The 23,907-nt window shown below is 50.7% G+C and overlaps 1 protein-coding gene across 1 annotated transcript; it reads right to left on the minus strand.

Annotated features, from left to right (window-relative positions):
* Nucleotides 1-467: 467 nt before the first annotated feature.
* On the minus strand, nt 468-22,403 carry CFAP251 (cilia and flagella associated protein 251). The gene is made up of 22 exons (XM_049805988.1): nt 22,325-22,403; nt 21,585-21,749; nt 19,507-19,902; nt 19,213-19,353; nt 18,634-18,743; nt 18,044-18,152; nt 17,536-17,616; nt 16,952-17,029; nt 16,382-16,426; nt 15,842-16,059; nt 15,047-15,241; nt 12,957-13,204; nt 12,716-12,864; nt 11,753-11,926; nt 11,257-11,441; nt 10,623-10,737; nt 10,251-10,414; nt 7,311-7,401; nt 6,958-7,101; nt 4,032-4,260; nt 2,103-2,204; nt 468-1,150 (listed from the first exon to the last, which is right to left on the minus strand). Exons 1-22 carry the CDS (start codon nt 22,352-22,354, stop codon nt 999-1,001), a joined length of 3,321 nt encoding a protein of 1,106 aa, XP_049661945.1. The 5' UTR covers nt 22,355-22,403; the 3' UTR covers nt 468-998.
* Between the last annotated feature and the right edge of the window lie 1,504 nt (nt 22,404-23,907).

Raw genomic sequence — 23,907 nt, forward strand, 5'->3', positions numbered from 1 at the left:
GGGGTGGTTTTAAGTAGCAGATGATCTGCTTTGCCACCAGTTTATGGAAGTACATGAACATAGCAGTAAATGGGCAGAGCGTTACATGCAAAGCCATGGTCTGCAGAAAATTTCTCCTGTTGCATACGTGGTGTGCTCTGGTCGTGGTGCCGCTGGACTCCTTCATTAACTTGCACCTAGTGCACACCTTGCTGCTTGTACTAATTCTACTATCACAGATACTTTCAGGGTACATAACAGCGATCTCTGTTTAAAAAACATTGCCGCTGAAAGGAACGCTTCTTGAGGGCCTACATTATTATTCAAATTGATGCTGAGGATGATGTAAAGAAGGAAGCCTGTTCAACAGCACTTGACTGATCTTTCTACAGCAACTTATATCAGCCTCATTATGCTGTTTATACAAACACAGTAAGATGCTGTCCCATTGGTATTACGCTACTAATTGGAACTACTACTTTCAGAAAGAAAAAGTAAGTTTTAAAGGCCAAAATGGAAATCTGGTTTTAATGTATATCACAGCATTCCTTTTTTTTACTGAGGTCCGTTGGATTTATAATTGCAAATCCATTCTAACCTATCCAAGCATTTTGTACACTACATTTATCAGTGTATTTAATCAATACAATACTTTTCGATTGCTCTTTTGCTGTCAAGTTTCACAAATAAATACTGTCTTAATGTAATGCAAATAGACTGCATCTGGCATAAGCCCACCTGAAACGACTTCTAGGAAGCTTCCAGCCAAGGACGGGGTGGCCAATGCAAGAAGGCAGCACAGCAACTACTGCTTCGTTCTTTACAGCCACCCCAGTGTTGCCCTACGCAGGTTTGATCTCATAGGTTTGTGGCATGTGCTAAACTGGGGGCTTATTCTAGAGTTTGATTAATATGAAACTATGTGACCTTTACTTTGTAATAAACACAAAATAGAAATTTTGCAGATATTTGAGGAGAGGAGACTGGAAAGCAAGAACGAGTAGAAAACTTTGTGGCAGCTATGATTCTGAGTCTTCGTAGATCAAAGATTCATATCTCTCTTTTCTGTTCTTTTCTTCTGGTTCAGCAATAGGTAAGCCAAGAATGTCAGTAGCGAATATCGCTGCTGTGATTTCAGCTGGAATTTCTTCTTCAGTCAAAGCTGCTGCACCTGGAGAGCAGTAACATCAACACAAAACACACAACAGCAATGTAAAAATGGCCTTCCAGATCGGTAAAATTTATAAGCAGCAGTAAATGGATGGAATGCTTTTAAAGATGTACAAAGTAATCATGAAAAAAGTATTGGTTTACTAGCTTAATACTTGATGCATTCCTGTCGGGGATCGAATCTGCTGAATCTGCAAGGCTGTGAGCCTCACCTTGCAGCAGGTCCGTGCCTCAGAAGAGTCAAGGGGTCAAATGCAACTTTTACACACCGGCGATTTGACGTGATTTTAGGATCCCAAGGAATCCAGGGATTTCAAAGTCAGTTTGTAGTGCTAGGCAGTTCCTTCAGGAGCTGTACCTTTGCTGCGTGTGGCCCGTTGCCAGTGGCCCTAACCAGATGCAGTTCTGGACTGGTGTGGACTGGGACATGAAATGTACAAAGATGTGGCACTTGTCAGCAGTTCCAATTACAATGGACAATGCCACTTGGCTGAAATCAACGCTGTAATTTGGTGTTCTAGACTGGTGTAGACTGGGACATAAATTGTAGACAAATGCGGTAGTTATCAACAGCTCCATTACAATGGGCATTGCCGCCTGGATGAAATCAACACTGTAATTTGCATATTGTAGGATTCCTTTTTGCCTGTGGACTTTGGCATGTAAACCTTCCACTGTGTGTTTCTAATTTCAGTTCCAAGCCAGCAGATAAACAGCAATGTAATCTTGTCAGGTCCCAGTTACATTTCATTGTCCGTTTATTTTTAGATACACCCATGCAATTGCTGCATGGATGAGGGACAATCTATAGCTCTATGACTATTTTTGCAATCCCACCTGAGCGTTTTTGACAGCTCTTGGCCTAACAGGGTAATGGGTTTGCAATTTAAATTATTCTGTTTGGGAATTGAAGCGATCCTGCTTCCGTGCTGTGTGGAATGCTAATCCTGTACCTGAGGGATCATAGGTGTCCGGTTCAGATCCTCCTCCTGCAGGACGCCTGCCCAGCAGGGTGGTCAGACACTGCACCAGCTCGTCCTCTGTCATATGCTCTCCTGTACATGGCAAAGCAACACCAGCCTCTTGGGTTATGGTGTCATTAGCACAAAAACTAGAAGGCAACTTGAACAAGGACGGTGTACAAACAAAACAGGAAAGTTTGAAAGAAGATTCGGCTTCTCTGAGATAGAGATACACACATCACCAATCAAAATGCATCATCCCAACACAGGAAAATGTTGATTCTAAGGAAAATTGTTCTTGCATATTGCATTTGGGGCAAAAATGTTTAGCAAAGGGAGAAATTCTGATGCAGATGGCTCTTTAGGCTGCATTGCACTTGCAGGGGCTTATGCTTCTATTCCCACTGAAGAATTCCTGGCACAGGGCAGACCACAGCCCGTGTAGCCCCATGTCCATGGCTGTAGCCATTTCCACACAGAGGAGGAAGAGGAAGGTGCAGGAAAGTCTTGATCTAGTATTTTGGAATAACCTGGACATAGCACTTGTTCCCAGTTAGTGGTTGGCTCATGCCCCGAAGCATAAGGTTATAGATCTGTTATGAAACTGTTCTATCTAATGTATCTATTTATGGATATTCACACCATCTGTATAAATAACTAACCTTTCCCACGCTGGTTCAATCCTTGGCTTCCAAGGATCTTTGTAGCAAGGAGTTTTACCAGGTGATTGTGCTGGTTTTGGCTGGGATAGAGTTAATTTCCTTCACAGTAGCTAGTATGGGGCTATGTTTTGGATTTGTGCTGGAAACAGTGTAGATAATTCAGGGATGTTTTGGCTATTGCTGAGCAGTGCTTATGCAGTGTCATGGCATTTTCTGCTCCTCACCCCACCCCACCAGCGAGGAGGCTGGGGGGGTCACAAGAAGTTGGGAGGGGACACAGCTGAGACAGCTGACCCCAACTGACCCAAGGGATATTCCATCCCATAGGATGTCATGCTCAGCATATAAAGCTGGGGGAAGAAGAAGGAGGCAGGGGGACATTCAGAGTGATGGCATTTGTCTTCCCAAATCACTGCTACGCGTGATGGAGGCCTACTTTCCTGGAGATGGCTGAACACCTGCCTGCCCATGGGAAGTGGTGAATGGATTCCTGGTTTTGCTTTGCTTGCATGCACGGCTTTTGCTTTACCTATTAAACTGTCTTTATCTCAACCCACGAGTTTTCTCACTTTTACCCTTCCGACTCTTTCCCCCATCCCACTGGGAGGGAAGCGAGCAAGCAGCTGCATGGTGCTTAGTTGCTGGCTGGGGTTAAACCGTGACAGTGATATACTGTGTTAAACAGCATTTCCCTTTACCTGCTTTAATGCTTAACTGCACTTTTGCGACAGGAGCAAGACAATAGAAGTTTGTTATTTACCTCTCTGTGGCATTGGCCTTAAGCATATTTACACACATCTTTACAGTGTTCTCCCTGATTCACCTGAACTAAACCATCCCATCTTTTCAGTCTTTGACACATAGATGCAGTCCAGGACTGACCAGTTTCATTCCTCCTTTCTTGTCCCCTTCTTTTTCAGTTTTATACTACTTTTCTGGAGACTGCGTGACTGGAAGAGGGAACAATGATTCAGATAAGGGTATATTGGAAGAACAATGCAATTCACGAAGATCCATACTCATCATTTGACAGACAAGATACCTCAGGCCAGCAGAAATTTCCAGAGCAGTAAAAGTAGTGCAGCTAAGACAATAGATGTGATTATTCAATTTAAAATCTTAAGACAGGTGGCTCCACACGCCTGCCCTGGTTACCAGGCTATAGTTCCAGATTAGTATTTTGCTGCAGTGAATACGTTCTGAAATTGAAGGCAGAACTAGCAAGCATAAAACTAATATTAGAAAAGAAATAACTCACCTCTGCACTGAAGCAGCAACAGTAGGTCTCCTCTGTCAATAACTTTGTCTCCATTCTCATTATCGTAACCAAGAACGTGAAATGCTTGTTGTATTTTTTTCATTGACAAGCCAAACGCAGGTCGATGATTTATATAAAGTTTGATAAAATCCCCTAAATTGATTTTTGTCACTTGTTCTCCAGTATCCACATACTCGCTGAATTTTACTTCATTTATCATTTCTTCAATCTAAAGATCAAGGCAAGACAGATCGTTACACGTTTTCTTTTTGAAGAGCATCCGGCCAGTTTCCGATCTCATAAATGCCAACGTACCATAATTGTGCACATACTGGTACCACAGATGCCATGACCATATCCCAATAATAAGCTAGCGCTCAGCAGCTGAGGATGGACATGGCTAACAGTTACGCGCTTGCTGTCATGACAAAATTAGGTAAAGACGGGGTAACAGATATGTAGTCATTTTGGATTTCCTCTATTTTCTTATGCTAGGCACTTGGTGACTTTGCAGCTGTTAACCTTTGCCACAGCTGTGTCTCCGCTCTGGGGACAGTGGGCAGGCAAACCACAAACCAGTAAATATACCGCCCTGCTACAAAAGTACACGCATGAATGTCCTGACGTAACCAGGCTGCATGCAGTATATACACACCTTGGCCAGCATAAGCAATCTTGCCCCCGCCCCCACTGATCCGACATGGTCTGGTGCAGTTCTGCCACTTCTCAAGCCAAATCTGAAGTTTGCTCAGTGGGGCTGACTTCCTGCACAGCTGGATCACTTGCTCTTCTCTCAGGCAAGTGGGCAAGCCCTGGCCGTGCTGGATACTATTGGTTTTCCCGAAGTCTGGTGCTGTGAGTCAGCCCAGTTGGCAGCTGTGCAGATGTGTGTCTGAAAGGCAGGATCTGCTCCATGCCTTCATTGTACTCATGCTTCAGGAGGGAGCCCCTTTGGAGATACATGGGCAGCAGAGAAATGCTGGAGAATTCCCTCTGCCAACACATACCAAGCCTGCTGCTCCCCGGGAAGGGAAGCTGATGCAAGATCTCCCTGGGGAGGACTTTGCATTCAGCCTTGGGCCTTTGTCCTTGTGTCACAAGTTTTTCCACTGAATGAAGCATGGAGAAAGGGGAAATCTCAGCCTTATATTTTTCCCCATAGCGAATGTCACACCAGGCAAGAACAGTAATTTTCACTCGGCTCCGCCTGATCTGCGATTAGGTTTTATATCAGCCCCATTGAACGACAAAAGAAAAACACCAATTCCCAAAAGCTTTGCTAGTCAGGCCAGGCTGCCTTTTCTCCTTCCTGCTTTTTCTTTATTAAAACACTCTAGAGAGAGATGAACTTTCTCTCTTGATTTTAGTACTGTCCTGCCTGCTTCAAGAAGCAAACTGTAGGTTGCCTGGCTTCACAAGAGCTTAGCACCTCTGTTTCCATGCCTGAAATTCTGGTTTCATTTTGATTTGGGGGAGGGGAGGGTTAACAGTTATTCTTCCAGAGATATTTCCCAGGGGAGTATGTTCTCTCTCTCTCCCCAAGAGGTGAAAAAGTAATAACCCAAGGAAAAGATCTAACAAAGTACGCGGGGATAACACCACAGCTTGACACGAGGGCAGAGCAGTCACGGCTCAGATGAACATTTGCTGGTTGCAGGGACTCCAAAGCAAGTCTGTTAGGTGGTGGCTGTGGCAAAGGTCCTGCCTCCCATCTGCTGGCTCTCCTGGCAGAGAGTATGCCCAGGCAGATGGGGTGGCACTGACTCACAGCACCATCTCAGCAGCCTGTGGGGTTCCTGTGCAATGGCAGAGATGAATGCGGCCTCCCCCGCAGAAAGATGAAGGGAGCACAGCAATGTACTGCTTCCCTTGGGAGAACCCCTCCTGCGTTGAAGGGCTGTAGCTGCTGCAAAGAGGTCATTATTTAAATCTCCTTGCATTAGATTCACTAATTTTTTTTGTATGTGCTTTAATTAACCTTTTGCCAGGTTACAACATTACAGATGAGGTTTATATACAATACAAACGGCCTTGTAGAAACGGCCACAAAAGGGGAAGAAGCAGCACCCTTATTAAATCAGTTGTCTTTGTTTGCTGTAAAATTTGAAGCTAAAAGCTCTTGAGAAATGTTTGATAGGAAGCTCCACTGCTGCAACCTGAAAGGCAAGCTCAGAGAGAGCTTCTGCAGAGTTTATCAGTTATGAAAGAGCTTTAAGTTCTGTGGGAATAAAAGCTGCTGTCTCCATCTAAAATCATGCTTTCATCAGTCCCAGGCAGAAGAAAAAAGAGGCTCTGTAAATGTCCAAATGAGTGATTGCATGGAGCTGGACATTCCCACCCGCGTTGGTAACACACATAGGACGTTCTGGTTGAGTCTCCATCTGACCTGGAGGGACTTAGCCCATGGCCCACCAACCACATGCTGCATGTAAAGCAGCTCAGCCACTAGTAGAAGTCACAAAGAGACCAAAGCACATCGCTGCCTGCACTCAAGGCACTTTAGCCCATGGACTTTGGAAAGCTGGAGGCCTGCTTGCCCGAAGCAAGATTCATTCCTCAAGTTTCTCAGTTCACCTTCTGAAGAAACCCACCTCTGCAGTGGTGGCAGAACACTCAACCTCCAGAAGACCCAGAGGTCAGCTTTTGTTGAGCACTTTCGAACCATCAGGCTTCAGGTTTGCTCAGCCTGCCCCTGCAGTTGCCCTGTTCTCTAGTGAGGAATCATTACTTTTTGAGGAACTTGCTGCCAGATTCTGACTACTGCTATATTGATGCAGACCAGGTTAAATACATTGAAAGCCGGCAAATAAACTCTCGAGCCATCCAGCATCCCAACAGTCAGAATCTGACCCACGGGGCACTTGGTAAATGCAATCAGTCTGGCTCTTTTTTCTTTTAATAACAACAATAAAAACAACGGACCGACCTTTTCCTCTGATGGATAAAATCCCATTGCTCTCATTACAGAAGGAATTTCCTCCAAGGGAATATGCGTTGACACCTGTCTGGTCTCCAGTGTATCGATACCATGGCTGCGCAGCTGTGCATAGTAAAAATAGTCTTCCAGTTCCTGCGAGGGATTCAAACAAGATACTGTAAAGTTCAGTTACCAACAGGCATAGAAGATAAGACTTCTTTTAAGATTTACTAACAGGCATATCAATGAGATTGCTGTTAAAGGCAAGCTGGACAAAAAATAAAGAAATGTCAGGCCTGTATAAATTAATCTTAAACTCCAACCAGATGTTGCTAGACAGCGTTCACGGTGAGCATAATTACCCTGAAGAATTCGCCTTCTCTGCCGCCATCCAGTAGGTTGTAGAATGGGATCAAGTCCTCCCCACCCAGGGAAGCAGCAGCATCCAAGGCACTGGCAGAAGCAGAGAAAAGAAGGTACAGGAAGGGTTCATGTGAGGAGAGATTTCATGTTTCCCTTTCTAGTCGTTGTTCACAGACACTTTCAATAAATAAATAAAATCCCTGGGCCTCAGAATTCAGGAAAGAAAAGCATTGCCTTGAACGGTATACTATTTTATCATCAGCCTGCACTTCTACAGCATATTTCATACCCAGGTTTTACATACAATAGCACAGTGTGGGAATTAATTATTACTGAATGGTCCTCTTGTTTAGTGGAATGAGCACAGGGCTGGGAGCCAGGAGCTTTTCCATGGACTTGAGCTTGGTGTCTGGCATTTAGCTTTTCTGCTTCCTTATAGAGACATTGAGGGAGATGAATTAGCTAGATCAGCGTTTTGAACATGCAGAGAGGGCTGGGGCTTGGTGTTTGCAATAAACCACACAAACCTAAGCTCCCTGTTCCTTGATCTAACACATTCTTCCCCAATAACTCAGTGCAATCCATTACTCTACTTCCTCTGCTGTGGTGGGTGACTGTGTCGCAGGTGCAGTCTACATTAAACTGAAAGCGTCTGAGTACCACCTCTTTGTTTCAATTTCATAGGCAGTTGGAGCCAAAAGAATCCGTTCGGCTTGTGCGGATGAAAAAGGAAACCAAGCCTGGTAGTGCAATCATGGCGTAGAGTTGCCACATAATACCCCACGCCTGGCAGCAAGGCTGCAGCTTTCATGCACACCTCTGTAGTGCTGCTTCCACTGGGGTTTTTTGCAAGCTTCATGCTTTTTTCATAATTAAGTTATTTGGGTATTAAACACAGTGGAGATGCACAAGATGCCAGAAGCAGCAATAAAATGATAATTAGCTCATCAAGAGCTTCGCTCCGAAAACAAATTACATAGAAATGCAATGTTGCCTGGACCCTGGCCAACCATTATAAAGAAGGATCATTTATATTCTATTGCCTTCCTTAAAATGTCGCTTATTCTGACCCCCGACCGCTTAAGCCACACAAAGTGGAAAAGAAAATAAATAAGCCCATTGCTTTCCCACTCAGGTTTCCTTTGTTCTGGCACATGAAGGTGAGCTGGCTCAGCACCCTTTGGGCTTTCCTTGGAGTGAGCAGTACCTACAAGAAATGTTTTACGCAGGACCAGCTTGTGTCTTAACCACGAAGCCTTTGTCCTAGGAAGACGAGGGGCAACGGTGTTTCACAGGTGCACTCCAAAAGGCAAAAACAGGAGGGAGGGCTAAAAGCCAGTTCCCGTGGGGTTGATTGCCAGAAACCTGGGTGACATGCAGAATAAACCACAGACCGACAGAGACCATTCCATGCCATCTACCTTTTTCGAGCTCCAACATGGGCTAAGCTCCCTTTCCAGTCCTTGAAGCGTGAAGGTGAACTGGCCTGGCAGTTTTCAGCCCATTCACAGCTGCCTGCTCCCTTTCAAGGTACACATGTGTCTACGGGGTGCCTGCAGCCATGCTCAGGAGAGGAGAGCCCTCTGCCCTGCAGGCGCATTGCGATGAGCAGCTTTGGTCCTTGACGTGCAAAGAAACCAAAATATATATCCTGCCTTTGCCCCGTTACCCGCCTGCCACGTGGGAGCACGCGTCTGGCACCGCTGCCCAAGGGAGCTGGCAGAAGGGAAATTGCACGCTTGCAGAGAAAGGCAGAAGAAACCTGGCAGGGTTTATCGCTGACTCTCTGGGCCAGAGCCTGGAAATCCTCGTTTGCAAGAGCAGCCTTCACTCCTCCAGCCATCCCATTTACTGCAGTCCATTTACTCATGTAAGCAAAGCTTTATAGGATTAAGGTGGCTTGTCCTAAATCCAGTCTTCAAATGCAGGGAGGATTTCCTAGCAAATGCTGGCCTATCCCATTTGGAAAGCAGACACTTTTGTATCAGCAGCTGCCCCATATGCTCCTCCTGCAGCCAGTGCCGCTCCTCTGATCCCCTGCCTAACCCTGAAAATCCCCCATCACACTGGCCAAGCCCTCACAAGAACCAGAAAATCCTCTGCTCAACTTCTTACCATTTGGGTACCATTTCCCAGACTGGAGTATTTTATAGGTGCTATGGCCACCATCTGCGAGGTCTGCTGATTTAATCCCCCCTATTGACTATGTGGCTACATCACATAGAGGGAAGCAAAGCCCCCCCCGCCAGACTGTGTCCCTCCTGTTTCAGCTGCTATACCACGTAGCTTCTCAGGGCCTGACAAGTTGTTGCAATCCCAGCTGACCCCACTGCCATGCCACCATCCCAGCCTGGTACATGCTGTCTGTAGGTGCTGAGCCAGGGCATTTGGAGAACCTGTGTGAATGCAGGGCATGAGGCTCCACTATTAATTAACCCAGTTGCAGGCCAGGTGACCGAGAGCTGGCACCCCCCAGGGTTGAGCAAAGATGCTGCCAGCCTCACTTCATCCTCCTCTCAGCAAGTGGTTGGTCTCCTGCTTGCACGAGTGCTGGGACCTGTCCTCTACCCTGTGACCCTCCTTGCCAGATGCAGTTTGTCAGCCTGGTTGCGGGCACGGTGTTGTGGAAGAAGAGCGAAGCTGCACGGCTTTGTCACTTGCCCCAAAAGGACCTGTGCTAAGAAAGCCCTGCAAAGAAACGCTCCCCATGCAGCACCCTGCTGTGTTGCCCCATGGGTGCGGCACCACCCTATACACTGGGCTAAGCACAGAAATAGCTGGGAAAACTGGCTTTAACGCCTCTGGACACAAACAGGGACCTCTTAGGACAAAAGCCCCATTCTCAGTGTAAATGCTGGTGAACATTTGCTTCAGCTGTGTTGGCCAAGCAGCTGTGGAAAGCCATAACGAGACTCTGTTCTCCTTCCTGCAGTACTCACTTTAGGTTGACCTCCCATTTCATAAGAGTGCGGTCATTCCCCCCCACTGTAAAGACGTAGCATCCGTCATAGGAGCTAGCAAGGTCAGAGACACCATCCGGGTGGCAAGTGAAAGCTGAGGATTTGTGGGGGTTGCCATCGACAGGCAAAATCTGCAAGCCCACCTGTAAGGAAAGAGGGAGCCTGGGAGAGCTGGGGGTCCCACAGGAGGGCTGCATGCCAGGGCAGCACTGCATCCTCCTCCCAGGAGCTCGCTTAGCTCTTGGGCAGGACCAGTCTATGCATGGTTTTGTCTGCAGTGAAAGTCCCCCAGGAACCACCACCTCTAGAAGTGGGGGCTCTTGTGCAGCTGGGGCGGATGGGGTTCCATACCTTGTCCTTTGTAATGTATGCCAGATAGCGTTTCTGGGGGTCCGTAGAGTTTGTTGGTGGGAGGATTTGTATCTTCTCCAACGCGGAGCCATAGGTTGGTCCCAAAAGGGTCTTTCTAAAGGCAAACAACATTTTCATCCATTCCAGGGCTCACAAAACATTTTCCCTCTCTGAATGGCCGCTGTGCTCAAGGATGGGTAGATATGGGGAGGTGTTGTGGGTGCAAAGGCTTTGTGCTGCTGGCTGAGAGGACAGGATAGGACAGGGGCCCTGGCTAGTATGGACCACACTGGTGCTAAGAAAGGAATTTAGTACTCGGGGAACATTCAGTCCTTGTGCTTTGCTCATGTAGGCTCCTGACTCTTTATCTGATGTCCAACTGCTGCGTCTCAAGTCCAACATGCTGGGCAGACCGAGACACACCTGCAGCCGCAACCTTACTAGATGACACGCTAGCGAACAGCAGAGTGGACACAAGAATGGAGCAACCTGGGGGCCCTAGAGTAATCTCAAGATCTGCATCACAGATGGGCAAACACATGCTCATGGGTGGGAGTAGGGCAGGCATTAGACAGAGGAGAACAGAGTCAGGATGGGGGTCCCAGGCAGTGGTAGGCATGAATCTCTCTTCTACCTGCACATTTTGGTCGTCGTGTTGTAGAGCTTCATTTTGTAGCAGTTGTTGGCAGTGAGGATAAAGGACTCGGTGCTGAGCTGTGGGTACCAGGCCAAGCACAGGGGCACAGCCATCTGCTCTATGCGGTCCCTGTGCAAGACCACCAAGTGGTCCTTGCTGCTGCTGTTCAGGTCATATTCAACCTGGAGAGAAGAGAAGGAAACACGGCAACTCCCCTGTGGTCTGCCAGTACTTCGGACCTTGTGGATTAACTGGATCTAGCATCTCTCACACCAATTGGAGCAAGCAGCCCCCAGTAGCAGAGCCTCAGCCCTGAACCCTGGGCAGATCTGCCCTGAGACCAGGCTGAGAAATAACCCCCTGCAATGGAGCTGGTGGGGAGGGGGTTAGGAGCTGCAGAACCAAAGACTGAGCGTCTCCCTCGATACCCTTGTCCAGCCTCCCACTTTACCCACAAAGTTCCGCTGCCCTTTAGACTTTCACATCGACCTACCAGCTGCCGGTCCTCTCCAAGGCTCAGGAGCCTGGGCTCGTTGCTGTCTAACTGGACCCCAAAGAGAATGCTCCGGATGGGTTTGTAGTGGGAGCGCAGCCCCGCTAGGTGTTCCCAGCATCTGCTCCCATTTTGCAGGACACTCTTGTAAACAGTCACTGAGTATTTCTCATCCTGGAATGACAGCGCAGACGTCAATGAGCCATGATCCCTGTGCACATCCCCTGGCTGGCAGCAGGCAGCTTTGCATGTTCCCTCCAGGCTTAACTCAGCCCTTTCAGTTTTGTGAGTCCCACCAGGAGGGTTAGAGTCACAGCCAGGATAAAACACTGGGTCAGACAGATTTGGGCAGCTGCTCCCAAGGGCAGCACTGCAGCGGTCCTCAGCCTGGCCAGAGCATCCTAGCTGGCTGGAGGCCATTCCCTGCCATGCTCTCACAGCAGAAGGGCAGAAAATAGAGTTCAGTGACTCCCCAGAAATCACAGGGAAGATGCTTCCCACTGCTGTGCCCTGGCATCTGCACGAAGGAGGAGACTTTTTCTTTCTACAGATCATCCCCAGTTGCTACAACCTCTGTGCCAAACTGCTTCAACACTGCCTGAACACTTCTGCACTGAGACATGGGACCAAGGGAGCAACCCCCCTTGCAGTGCACCAGCCAAGAGGAAATCCCTGCTCCAGCCCTTTCTACAGATGGATGCAGAGCTAAGGCTTATCACTGAAGTTAGTGATGGGACGCTGCCAGCAGCAGGTCTGTGGAGCGGCTGTGACTGGTGACATTTTTACAGAGTGACTCTTCAAGCCAGGAAAAGCATTTCAGAGTCACGAAGGCCCTGGGGAGGGACAGCCCTCTGCACTGCTCGCTCTGCCCCGTCTCACAGGATGGCTGGCAATTCCCAGTCCCACCAAAAGCTGCACCACAAGCTGTGCACGTAAATCACCGAGAGGAAAAAACAAGCTTACAGCAGTTGCGAAGTACTCTGAATCATGAGAGAAGCTAATATGAGTTATGGGACCACGTGAGAACTTGAACTCTCTGCAGCTAGACTGAAGGGAAATGGCATCGAGGATGTAAACGCTTCCATCAGTAAAACCAGCAGCCAGAAAATAACCTGAAAAGCATGCCCAAAAACTCTCACAACACAATCCTTCCTTCCGGGAAGCCCAGTGCTTGGCACATGGGGAGGTCACAAAGCCAGGATACCTTGAGGGTCATAGGACAAGCACTGGATGCCAGCCTCAGTGAATATCCTGCTAACGAGGTGCTTGGTCTGCTGGTAGTCCCACACCTTCAGCAGCCCACAGTCACTCCCCACAGCAACAAGTGCCTGCCGGGGGTGACAGGCAATGGCATTCACAGCTTTCTTCGCCTCTTCCATGACTTTTTCAAAGTTTGTCCTGTCTGTTGCAACACGGAGCACAGTTGCGTCGGAGGTTGAAAGGATAAAGTTCCTGTTTAGTGTGAGAGAAACAGAATTTGATGAATCAGACTAGCTGGCTCACATCCCTCCAAGCTACATTACACATTAGTCTCTTTTTGGCAACTTAGCAGGACAATCACTTATATTTTGCAATAAGCAATATGCAAACATTTCCTGACCTGGAAGGCAGGTGGCACTTTGTATTCATGACCTGGTAAATCTCCATGGGAAGGCACTGGAGCCAGGTCCATTTTCTACTTGGGTAGACAAGCCAAAAGATGAATGATATCTGTGTAGCTTTTGCTGTTTGCAAGTCACTGGTGTGTGAGACAGACAAATGAGCAATTGAAGATACTCTGAATAGCCTTTTCACATGTCTCCATGTCACCATTGCCAGTGGTTCCATGTTGACGGCACTGCATGGACAAGGTCAGAGGACAGTTTCAGTCCCGCACCACATACGGAGCGGCTGCCCGTCTGTTCTTTCAGCCGCGCCAACCATAACGCAGTGAAGAGGGTCCCGCTGCATAATTGGTGACATGTAAAGCTGACATCTGAATAATTATGCACATTACAGAACAAATAGGTATAGTCATCAGTTCGCCTGGGGACTGAGAGTCTGGGTGCAGTTAAAGGGTCAAGAGAGGACCACACAGAGATCTAGGAGCTGCACAGACAGATGTGCATGGCTGCATCACACAGGCAGCACGAGTCGGGAAACGGCAGCCTCTTTGCTAGCTGGCCCGTGACGGCCATCGGCTTACGTGCTTCTGGCCCAGGCACTGAAGGATGCTGCACCTCTTGCGTGCCTCAGCTGGGGACTTCAGCCATACCTGATCCCATCAGCCTGGTAAGATGAGCAGGCTCAAGGCTTCCCCCTTGGTTTTCTGCCTTTTGTGCTGCCCAGAGCAGCTGCAAGCGGCAGGAGCTGCAGCAGCAACCCAGAAAGAGGGACAAGAAAACTGAGACCGACAGGGAAAACCAAACTGTTCCCCAGGGCGCTGCTCCAGGCTGGAGAGGAATCTGTCCCATATGGCTCTTTGGAAAACATGTGTGGCTAAGGACAGACGTTGCCAGGAGAGCCTTAACAGGAGTGACAGACATATGGTTTGCAGGCTGGATCGAGCCACAGAACAGCTTCGTCTGGCCTGCAGACTTTCTATAAATCCTCAGACACAGCTACGTCCCACAGAGGAGCAGAAAGGGGCTGGTGACCAGGCTGGGGCTGTCCCAAGCTCCTGGGTCCACATGGTACAACCCAGCACTGGTGCCATGACCGCTGGGGCAGTCTCTGCACTGCCACTGCCCCGATTATCTTGCCCAGCCATGATAAAATCTAACTGGAAATAGCCATCCACCGGAGGGGTTTAAGGGGGGGGGGGGGGGGGGGTGAAGGGATTAAGGGGCCCAGCTGGAGCCGGAGGCTCGGCATTAGCACTGCTTGGTGTGCCGGTACGTGACAGAGGATCCGTGCGCCCTAGGAACAGCGGATCACCTCACCTCCGTGCCTGTGTTAACGTTTCTCTCACCTGTGCCAAGGCATCACATCAAGTTCAGAATTTAAGATGTGCTGGGCCCCACCTGGGTTTTGGTGGGAGATGCCTGGGGGCTGTGCGGGCAGAGGCGGGCTGCACAGGAGACATCCCCCTGCTTGTCTCTGGTGGCCAGGTGGGACAAATACCCAAAGTGAAAACCTGCGGAGCATAAAGGGGCATGTTCCCTCCCTGTTCTGCCCAAAAGCCTGAGTACAGGGTTGAAACCTGCTCCGGCCAAGGCAGAAGCCCATGGGACAGCTTTCAGATGACCACCTCCCCAGCTTTCAGGCTGCAGGGCAAATGCAGGAGAAGACCTGGCTTCATAAAGGGACACTCACCTGATGATGAAGGGCTGGCTGCTGGGAATGCAGGAGGTGGAGCAGGCTGGGGAGGCACTGGGAGGATCAGGAGGGGTTTTGGAGAAAGAGATGGACCGAATGGGACCCACTTTGCTGTGGCTGTAGCAGGTGAGGAGCTGCAGCTGCCCGTCATAGAATTTAACCTGACCTTTCACATCACCTGTTACTATGCAGCTACAAGGAAGGGAAAGCTTTAATCAACACAGTGATTGAGAACTCCCAAATATTTCTCGGATAGCATCCTTGGGCAGAAGCAAATCTCTTCCCCTTTTCTCTGCACAAGTGCATGAGAAAAGCCCCATAGAGATGTGCAGGGGGAAAGCCCAGGGCTGTGCAGAAATGACCAGGCTCTGCTGTGTCCCTGCAATGTCCCCTGCTCTGTCCCCAAGGCTGTCAAGGCGTTTGGTGGCTGTCTGCTCCCTCTGCCGGTAAAGGCCAGGAGACTGAGGAAGACTCACCCACGATGCTCCGTGACCGTGGCAATCCAGTGATCTGAGCTACTCCAGCAGAGCTGGGATCACATTACCAGGAGTTTTCAACCTACTCCCCCACCCCCCGCCCCACCCCAGCCAAAATCATTGCTTGAAAAAGCCGGAGCAATGACTCATAAATCAGCAGCACTTTCCTGCATTAATTTCCCTGGTCCTCACAGGCTGCCAAGTGACTTAAACCTGCAATACTTGGCCATAGTTCATCAACATGAGCTCTGCCATTCCCACGACTGGGATGTCTGAGGACTGTACCTATGGCTACTGAAAACTGCCATCCCATTACCTCTCAAACACCTTGAGCACAGTAAGGCTGTCCTTCTGCATAGGCACCAGTTTGGTGGCCTTCACGCTGTGCGGCTTGGCCTGCAGTTCCTTGGAGGGAGTGCGGGGACTGACCACATCCCACACCACCAGCTTCCCAGCAGAGGTGCCCGTCAGAGCTTGGGAGTTGTTAAAATGAAAAACTGACTGGCTGAAGTGTCCCACCACACTGTTGAAGGTCTGCAGAGAGAGCAACGAGGCCATGCATTCATCCTCCTCAAGCAGGGACATTTCTGCTTGGTCCCTCATGTGATGTTCCCTTCCTGTCCCTGGCAGGGTCATCAGAGGCAAGAGCCCCAGGAGAAGATGCAGCAGGGCATCTCTGGGAGAGAAAGCCCCTCTTGACCTCAGCTCAGGCAATCCTGGCTTGTCCCTTCAGGAGACCGAGGGGGACAGGCTGGGGACATGGCCACTGTTTTTGCTTAAGGGGATGGGAAGGGACAGTGCTGCTGCCAGAAGGAAAGCCAAGAGGGCGACACACTGTGGTCCCCCCTGTGCTCACCTGGCTGCTCAGGAGCGGCGCTCCGTACTGCAAACCGGCATCGTCCTGGAGAAAGTGGAGAAAATATCCAGGACAAGCATTTTGGAACTGTGCTCTGTAGTGCCAGCGTGTCCCCTCCCCATCACCCAGGCACTGGCCCCGCACCGTGGTAACCAGAGCAGGGCTCCTGGGGCAGAAATGCTCCAAGACCTTCCAGAGAGCACAAAACACCCTCTCCTCTCCCAAAAGCTGCTGACTGGCACGAGGCACACAAAGGGCCCATGGGAAATCAGGGGGGGCAGAGGCGGAGAGCATCCCTGCCACAGCTGGGACCGACCCCAATGTGGGAGTGGAGGGAGAGCAATGGTCTGCCCCGATCACCTTTGAGTCTAGTGAGGACAGGGGGTGGGGAGGGTCGAGGGGGACAAGGGCAGGGGCAGATCTGCAAAACAAAGTGACACCCCAGTCGTGGGCAGACATCCAGCTCCGCAGCCCACGCGGCTTCGCTAGAGTGCAGCCCCCTGCACCACCTTCCAACCCTCTGTGAGCGCGTCTGGCACCAGAAATACAACTTCCTATGTCCCTACTTACCCACAGGTAAAATATCACCTGAGTTTTGCTGTTGCTAACAAACTCACAGGGATTTTGAGGGTTAAAAATTACATAATCCTGAAATTAAAAGATTAGAATCGTATTAACACCAAGCTAAGCAATGCTTTCTGCTTATTCTTTCATGCAAAACATCTGCTTTTATCCAAAGCCCACTTCACCACCTGCACTGAACTGAAAACAGAGGCCAAATTCCCTGCGAAACACCAGAGCTGTGCTCTCTCCTCTGTGAGCAGGGACAAGCCAGCAGGGCCATGGACTTTTTCCTGCCATGAGCCCTGGCCAGTGCCAGGGCTGTGGTGGAGGACATGCCAGCAGGGTCCCTTCCACGTCCCATGTCTGTCAGGCAGCAGAGGAGCAGCAGTAACAGCCCCGAGACGCTCCGCTGCATTGGGGTGTAGCAGGGATGGGGTGTGATCCTGCCTCGATCTCCAGCCAGCATCTACCAGCAGCCCCATACTGGATGGGAGCACTGGGGATGCCGGGGAGGGGGGAGCAGGTGAGGACAGGGCTGCCCAGTCCAGCCCAGTCACAATCCTTCACACCCCTCGGCCGCAGTCACTCACCTGATGGCCAAACTCAGGCCTCAGCTCCGTGCTGCACACGGGTTTCTCTGTGGGCGAAGTCCACTTCCAAACACAAACTCTCTAGCAGAGAAGGGAAAACCCAAGGGATGTTTGTGGCTTTCTGGGAGCTCAGGGGAGCCAGGTGAAGCCCATTCCCTCCAGCTGCAGGGGATGGGGAGGGTATAGAAGACTGGAGCAGGATAAACCCAACATGTCCTGGCAGCACAGAGCTTAATTTCAGGAAATAATGTTAGAAATCGCTTCAATGAAAAGCATTGGATTCAGAAGCTTTTATCCTAGCTTAAGATCCATTTTCTTAACTCCACAGCATTCACTTTAATGAAATCCAGGTCTGCCTTCCAATGGTTTGGCAAAACCAAGCCATCACTCTGCAAACGTGCTCCACCTCTCTTCTGCTCTCCCCAGCTGAATTCCACCCTTCACTGCACTAGGAAAAACTTCAGGGATCTATCCCGCAAGGCTACAAAAGAGGAGATATTTTCTTTACCTGCACTGTACCAGCACTAATGGTTGCCAAATACTTTGCATCCTGGGAAATAGCAATAGCACTGACCCCATCCTCTGGATGGCTCTCAAAGATGGTGCGCACCGGTATCCTACGGAGCAAAGTCCTCATGGAGGGCCTCATGGCAACACAGTGGGTTCACGGCAATTGCTTGGCAAATCTATGGCACAGCCCACCCCGGTCTGCATGGTGGGGAGGAATTCTGCAACCACCGGCGCTGTTGCCGCACATGAAGTGGGAGCAGCCAGCACCGCAGCTGGTGCTGAGCATCCTCTCCATCCCTTCCTCCCAAGTAAATGGCTCTGGGAAACAAGTCACCAGTGGTCTTCTAAGAAAATAGTACAGCCTGGAGACGTGATGTAATTCTTAGACTGGGGGAGCTCGGCCCCATCTCGGTGTCCCGTGGGTATGGGTGATATGAGGATGATGAAGCCCTTGGTTCACTTTTGGCTTCTTGGCCACTTTACCCCATCCCCGCGTTTCTCCCATTTCACTCTCAGCTGAGGCTGGAGTGTCCTAAGTGATTTACCAGACACAGGAGGTTTCCAAAGAGGAGGTTCCAAGGAGCTTACCCAGAGAAGGAGTCCCACACAATGATCAGAGCATCTGGCCCTCGATCGGCGGTTGCCACCCAGCGTCTGTCTTCACTCATGCACAGGCAAGAAATGACATTCGTGTGGCCCTGGGGAAAGAGAAGCAGCAAAGTGCCTCGAAGACTCCAGACCTGATGGCTGTTTAAAGCATTCATCAAACCGCTTTGCTCATGAGCTCCCCTTGTCTTCCCTCCCAAGGGTCCTCCACTCTCATTCTTCCAGCCCAACATTTGCATCCCATTTTTCACAGGCTCTTCCGAGCCCATCACCCTGTCCTTGTGCCTTGCACTGACTGCAGCTCCCCCAGACAAGAAGCAGCGGAGAGGAGGGGCCATGCTGCATGTGCCGCTCACTGTCACCGCTGCAATCCAACACAAAGTGCCTTCCACCAAACACGTGCTGGGAATTGCAACAGGCGTGCAAGCAAAACGATGGACTCCTTTGCACGGGCTGCTCCTTGGTTCCGTTATGGGTGACACCTAAGCACCAGGAGAAAGAGACAGAAGGAGAGAGTTCGGGAGAAGGGAAGGAGGAAGATGCGCGGGCTGCGTGCCAGACCTGCAGGTGGGACTGCCTATTCCCCAGGACATCGTGGATGACCACCGTGTGGGAGGAGACATACAGGAGCACCAGGTCCTCCCCGTCCATCAGGCTGTGCACGGCCAGGCTGCTGTTGTAGCCCAACACCCAGGACAGGCTCTGCAGGGAAGAGGCAGAGCTTTTGTCCCTGGCACTTAGCAGCCGGGACAAAAAAAAGCCACAAAATGCCTCTGCGGTGATGGGAGAGAGCTGGGCAGGAGTGCCGTGTGTTGTTTGGACCATCATGATGGCACTGTGCCCACTGATACTCACGAGGGGGTGAAGTTTGGTCTGCTTGTCCTCCTGGAAGAGCATCCCTGGCGTGGCTGCCCACAGCAAGCTGGCAGAGCCATTGCACCCATCGTCCTCCCCGCTCCTCTCTTGTGTTTCCTGCTCCCTGCAGCCTGAGCGAGGGTTGGAAATGGTCCCTTTGGGCTCAGGCAGTGCTGGGTGTGGTCCAGGGGGTCCAGCACCCTCCAAGAGTCTTGTCCCAGCAGTGTCTTCTCCCAGGGAAGTCCTCAAGGCGGTCGTGTCTTGCCTCGCAGCCCAGGTGCTGGGCAGGGTGTCTGGGATCTCCATCCCTGAAGGAGACCACAGGACACCCAACAAAGGATCTGCTCCAGCACCCTCTGGTGCTCCTTTCTTCTCCTTGGCAGCAGCGAGGGGGTCCTTGGAAAGGGAGAGAGGCTTCAGTGCGCACTGGCTCACGGGCAAGTCTGCAGTTAACGGGAATGCACCCCAGCATGTCTCAGATCCAACCTACATCACTCAGGGCAGGCTCTGATAGCAAGATACTCCTCTGCTCTTAAACTGCCTATGGATTTGTACCAGGGAAAAGTTTCCCACCAGTCGCTGCTTATCTTTCTGCACATCTGATCCTGCCCTCTTTGCACATCCACAGCATCCTGGATCTCGCACTAGAACCTCTTCCAGGCAGCTTCTGTCACCTGGGCTAAGATGCCCAAGTTTATTCTCCAAAACTAACCTATGGGTCCTTTGAAGGCAGAAAGTCTGGCCTTTTTGCTCTCCATGCCCTTACTATTCCCCGTGGAACAGTTATTGATTGTTGCAAGGGGGCACATGGTCATGGGCTGGCGTCCTGGTTTTGGCTGGGATAGAGTTAACTATCTTCCTAGTAGCTGGTACAGTGCTATGTTTTGGGTTCAGTATGAGAAGAATGTTGATAACACACTGCGTTTTCAGTGGTTGCTAAGGAGTGTTTACACCAAGTCAAGGATTTTTCAGCTTCTCATGCCCAGCCAGCAAGAAGGCTGGAGGGGCACAAGAAGTTGGGAGGGGACACAGCCAGGACAGCTGACCCCAACTGGCCAAAGGGGTATTCCATACCATGTAACATCATGTCCAGTATATAAACTGGGGGGATTTGGCCTGTGGGGTGATTGCTGCTCAGGAACCGACTGGGCCTTGTGCATCACTTGTGTATTCCAATCCTTTTATTATTATTATTTTCATTTTATTAGTGTTATCATTATTATTATTGGTTTCTTCCTTCCTGTTCTATTAAACTGTTCTTATCTCAACCCACCTTTTTTTTTTCCCCCCGAATTCCCTCCCCCATCCCACTGGGGGTGGGGGGGAGTCACTGAGCAGCTGCATGGTGCTTAGTTGCTGGCTGGGGTTAAACCACAACAGCTGGAAAGGGAGTGATAGCAAATTGAGGTTAAAACCAGGGGAATGAAGTCCTGGGACCAGGGCTGAAATGGCTGCAGAGGGCTCTGCAGCAATCCCAGCTCTGCTGCCAGTGCCTCTTGCCATACTGCCCAGTGAACATACAGAAAGCGAGGGTAAAAATCCCACCACCACCTTCCTCGGCCCTTCATCAGCCTGTTAATAAATGTATTAAATAGCCCTGGGGTGTCAGAGCTTGCAGCAGCCCCCAGACAGGCTTTCCCCAGTCTGAGCACTGGCCACTTAATTCTTGTTCTTGGGATCCACATCAGCTTTTGCCTCTGCCCCCAGGACTACTTGGTTTCCTATAGCAATCTCTCATGCAAGGTATAAACCTCATTTGGATACCATTTCTGTTTCAAAGGGAGGTAATATAACGTTTTGTTCAGCATGGGGACGAGGCTGGGTTCCCTCCTGCTCATGTAACTCTTGGGCAGCTCAAGTTCTCAGCAAATATTGATGGCTGGCCTGAGACTACACAGAGATACTGCATCTGCCCAGCCCTGCCGGCAGGGTCCCCGCTCCGCCTCCCCAGGGATGTCTCAGGAGAAACCATGCCTGGGAGACATTACCCCTTGGTCCTAGAGTCAGGGGCTCTGCTTCCATCAGGACCTGACCGCCAACCCTGTGCCAGGCAGGGTTTGTGGCGGAGCTGCCCTCACCCGCTCAGGCAGCACGGCCATCTCCCCAGCTGTCTGTCTGTCCTGGGATGTCTCCTTGGGCTCGCTGCTTACTCCATCTCTTCCCCCGCTTGGGTCCTCCAGTGTAATTTCATGTGAACCATCCATCCTCACCCTCCTTCCAGGGAGCTGGGGCACAGAGATGCTCTGAAATACATACAAACACCCCCCCACATACCCCCTCCAGGGCTTGGCTGCACAACGACCTGGAATTTGGCGCAACCGGAGGAAAGGGCACCTGTGAAGCTGGGAAACTGGTGCCAGAGCCCCTTTTCAGCCCCAGCAACGCTCCCACTGAATGCAAGCCAGCCCAGCACAGCCCTGGTTACTCCAGCTGAGATCAGGCTCCCTCCCCGTCTGTCCGCATGCTGCGCTGGGCATGGACATTTCCCCTCAGATGGGGTTTTGTCACCGTCCCTGTAAGCAGCAGGGCTACTCCTGGGCAGCAGCTGGTTCATCTCTGGCTTCACGGCTCTGGCTTTGAGCCGGCACCAAAACCTTACACACAGAAAGCTTTCACAGGAGTGGAAAGGGGGCCCTGGGAAAAACCCCTCCCTCTGGCCCTGGCAGGCAGGACGGGTGCTAAGGGACAGCCACAGTCCCACGGGTCTCACCGGGGTCACTGCCGAGCTCTTCCCAAGCCCCATCCAGGCCTTGGTGCCTCCCCAACTGTCCCATCCTCCCACTGCCCCGAGGGACCCCCTGGGGACCCCACAGCTCACCAGCACACCAGTCCCTGCTTCTGTTTGCATCCGACCGCTGTTCCCAAGCAACGGCTCCACCGGCTGCACCAACGGCTGCGCCAACGACAGCCCGGAAAGCACGGGGCTGCATGGCGAGAGAAGCGGGGACCCTCCTCATCCCCACCGGCTGCCATGGAGAGGCAGCGCTGAAACCCTGCCCAAAGCAGAAACCTGGTGGTGTTGGGGGACGTTCAGCCCCACGCCATGCCCAAGCCTAAATCCTGTTCGTGGCTGTGACAAAGCCCTTCTTGGCATCGCCGGACTCCTTTGGGACTGAACCCTCGCTCTGCGTGGGGAAGAGGATGAGGGTTCTTTGCACGATGCCCCCTCACGGGGGGTTGTGGGCAGCTTCCGCTCCCTTGGCACCGCTGAGCAGGACCAGTAGAGTCAAAGCAAGAAAAACCAGCTGCCAAACACTGCCAGGTCCCCCCATGGTCCCCAGCTCTCTGCCAGGATGGCACTTGCACAGGGGACCCCATTCCCAGGGATCACTCCCAGCTATTGCCTTCACTACCACAGATAATGAGCTCTAAGCACTCCCAACTGTTGACTTCAACTTTGCTGTCAAGCTCAAATAATAATTTCTAAATCTAATTTGTTTTTCCTTCTGCCCACCGAGAGCGTCATACCCTGCTGGGAGAGGAAAGGAGGTGTGGGGTTTTTTTGTTTGTTTGTTTGTTTTTTTATCAGCTCACATTATTTCCTCCACCTGAAGAGGCTGCTGCGCAGGCAGGTCATCAAAATGCGGCTGCTCTCAACTCCTCCTCTGTGGCACAACCCGCTGCTCCGATTTGGAGTTTTATGGCTTCAGGAGCAGGGATTTGATCCTTAAGCCCCATCTCTGCTAGGTGCAAGAAGGCAGCCTTGTTCAGTGCATCAGCACCTGCACATCAAGCTTGCTCAGACATGGTGCTTTTGCTCCCGCCCAGCAGCATCCAGTCCACATTCCCTGATCATACAGAATACACAGAGTCACCTCTACTCTCCAGCATGAAAATACTGTTGATTCTGAGAGCAGCTCCTCTTCTGCTCTGGTCCTATGGCAGAGGTTTGAGTATGGTCTAAGAAGAAGCCCAAACCTTACCTACCCACAGTGGGTTTCACAACATAATCTGTGTTTATTACACTCATTGGGATTGTTCAACCCATTCTAGTCAGGACACGCAATCAGAGGGGCTGGGGACGCAGTGGTTAGGACATAAGGTTACAGGAAGCACTTCTACAAAAGCCTCGCAGAGCTAGGAGCCAACTGAAGCGTGCAGACACCCTCCACATGGAAAGGGAAATGAGCTGCCCCAGAGCAGGAATTAAGGGGCTAGACTGACCCCCTAACCTCATTTCAAGAGCGGTACAGAAAGCTGGGATTTTCTAGATCATTTCATCCCAGGAGGCACAAATGCAAAGGCCTGGAAGGATGCGTCCCGCAAGCTTTTCTTCTCCTGGACTGGTATCTAGACCCAGATTCATCTGCAGCTCAGGTAAAAGCTAGCCACAGCTGGGATACCTAGACGCATATCCCAAGTACACATGGCAAAGGCCAGCCCCTGACACTACAGCTGCCA

The sequence above is a fragment of the Accipiter gentilis genome, chromosome 7, assembly GCF_929443795.1.
Source record: "Accipiter gentilis chromosome 7, bAccGen1.1, whole genome shotgun sequence".
NCBI lineage: Eukaryota > Metazoa > Chordata > Aves > Accipitriformes > Accipitridae > Astur > Astur gentilis.

Bases quoted from the DNA above. Each gene is read 5' to 3' on its own strand.
- CFAP251 (XM_049805988.1), bottom strand. From the start codon at position 22,354: ATGCAAACAGAAGCAGGGACTGGTGTGCTG. The intron at 21,750-22,324 runs GTGAGCTGTGGG...TATGTATTTCAG, and splicing joins AAGCAGGGACTGGTGTGCTG to AGCATCTCTGTGCCCCAGCT. The intron at 11,442-11,752 runs GTAGGTCGATGT...TCTTCTCTCCAG, and splicing joins TTGGAGAGGACCGGCAGCTG to GTTGAATATGACCTGAACAG.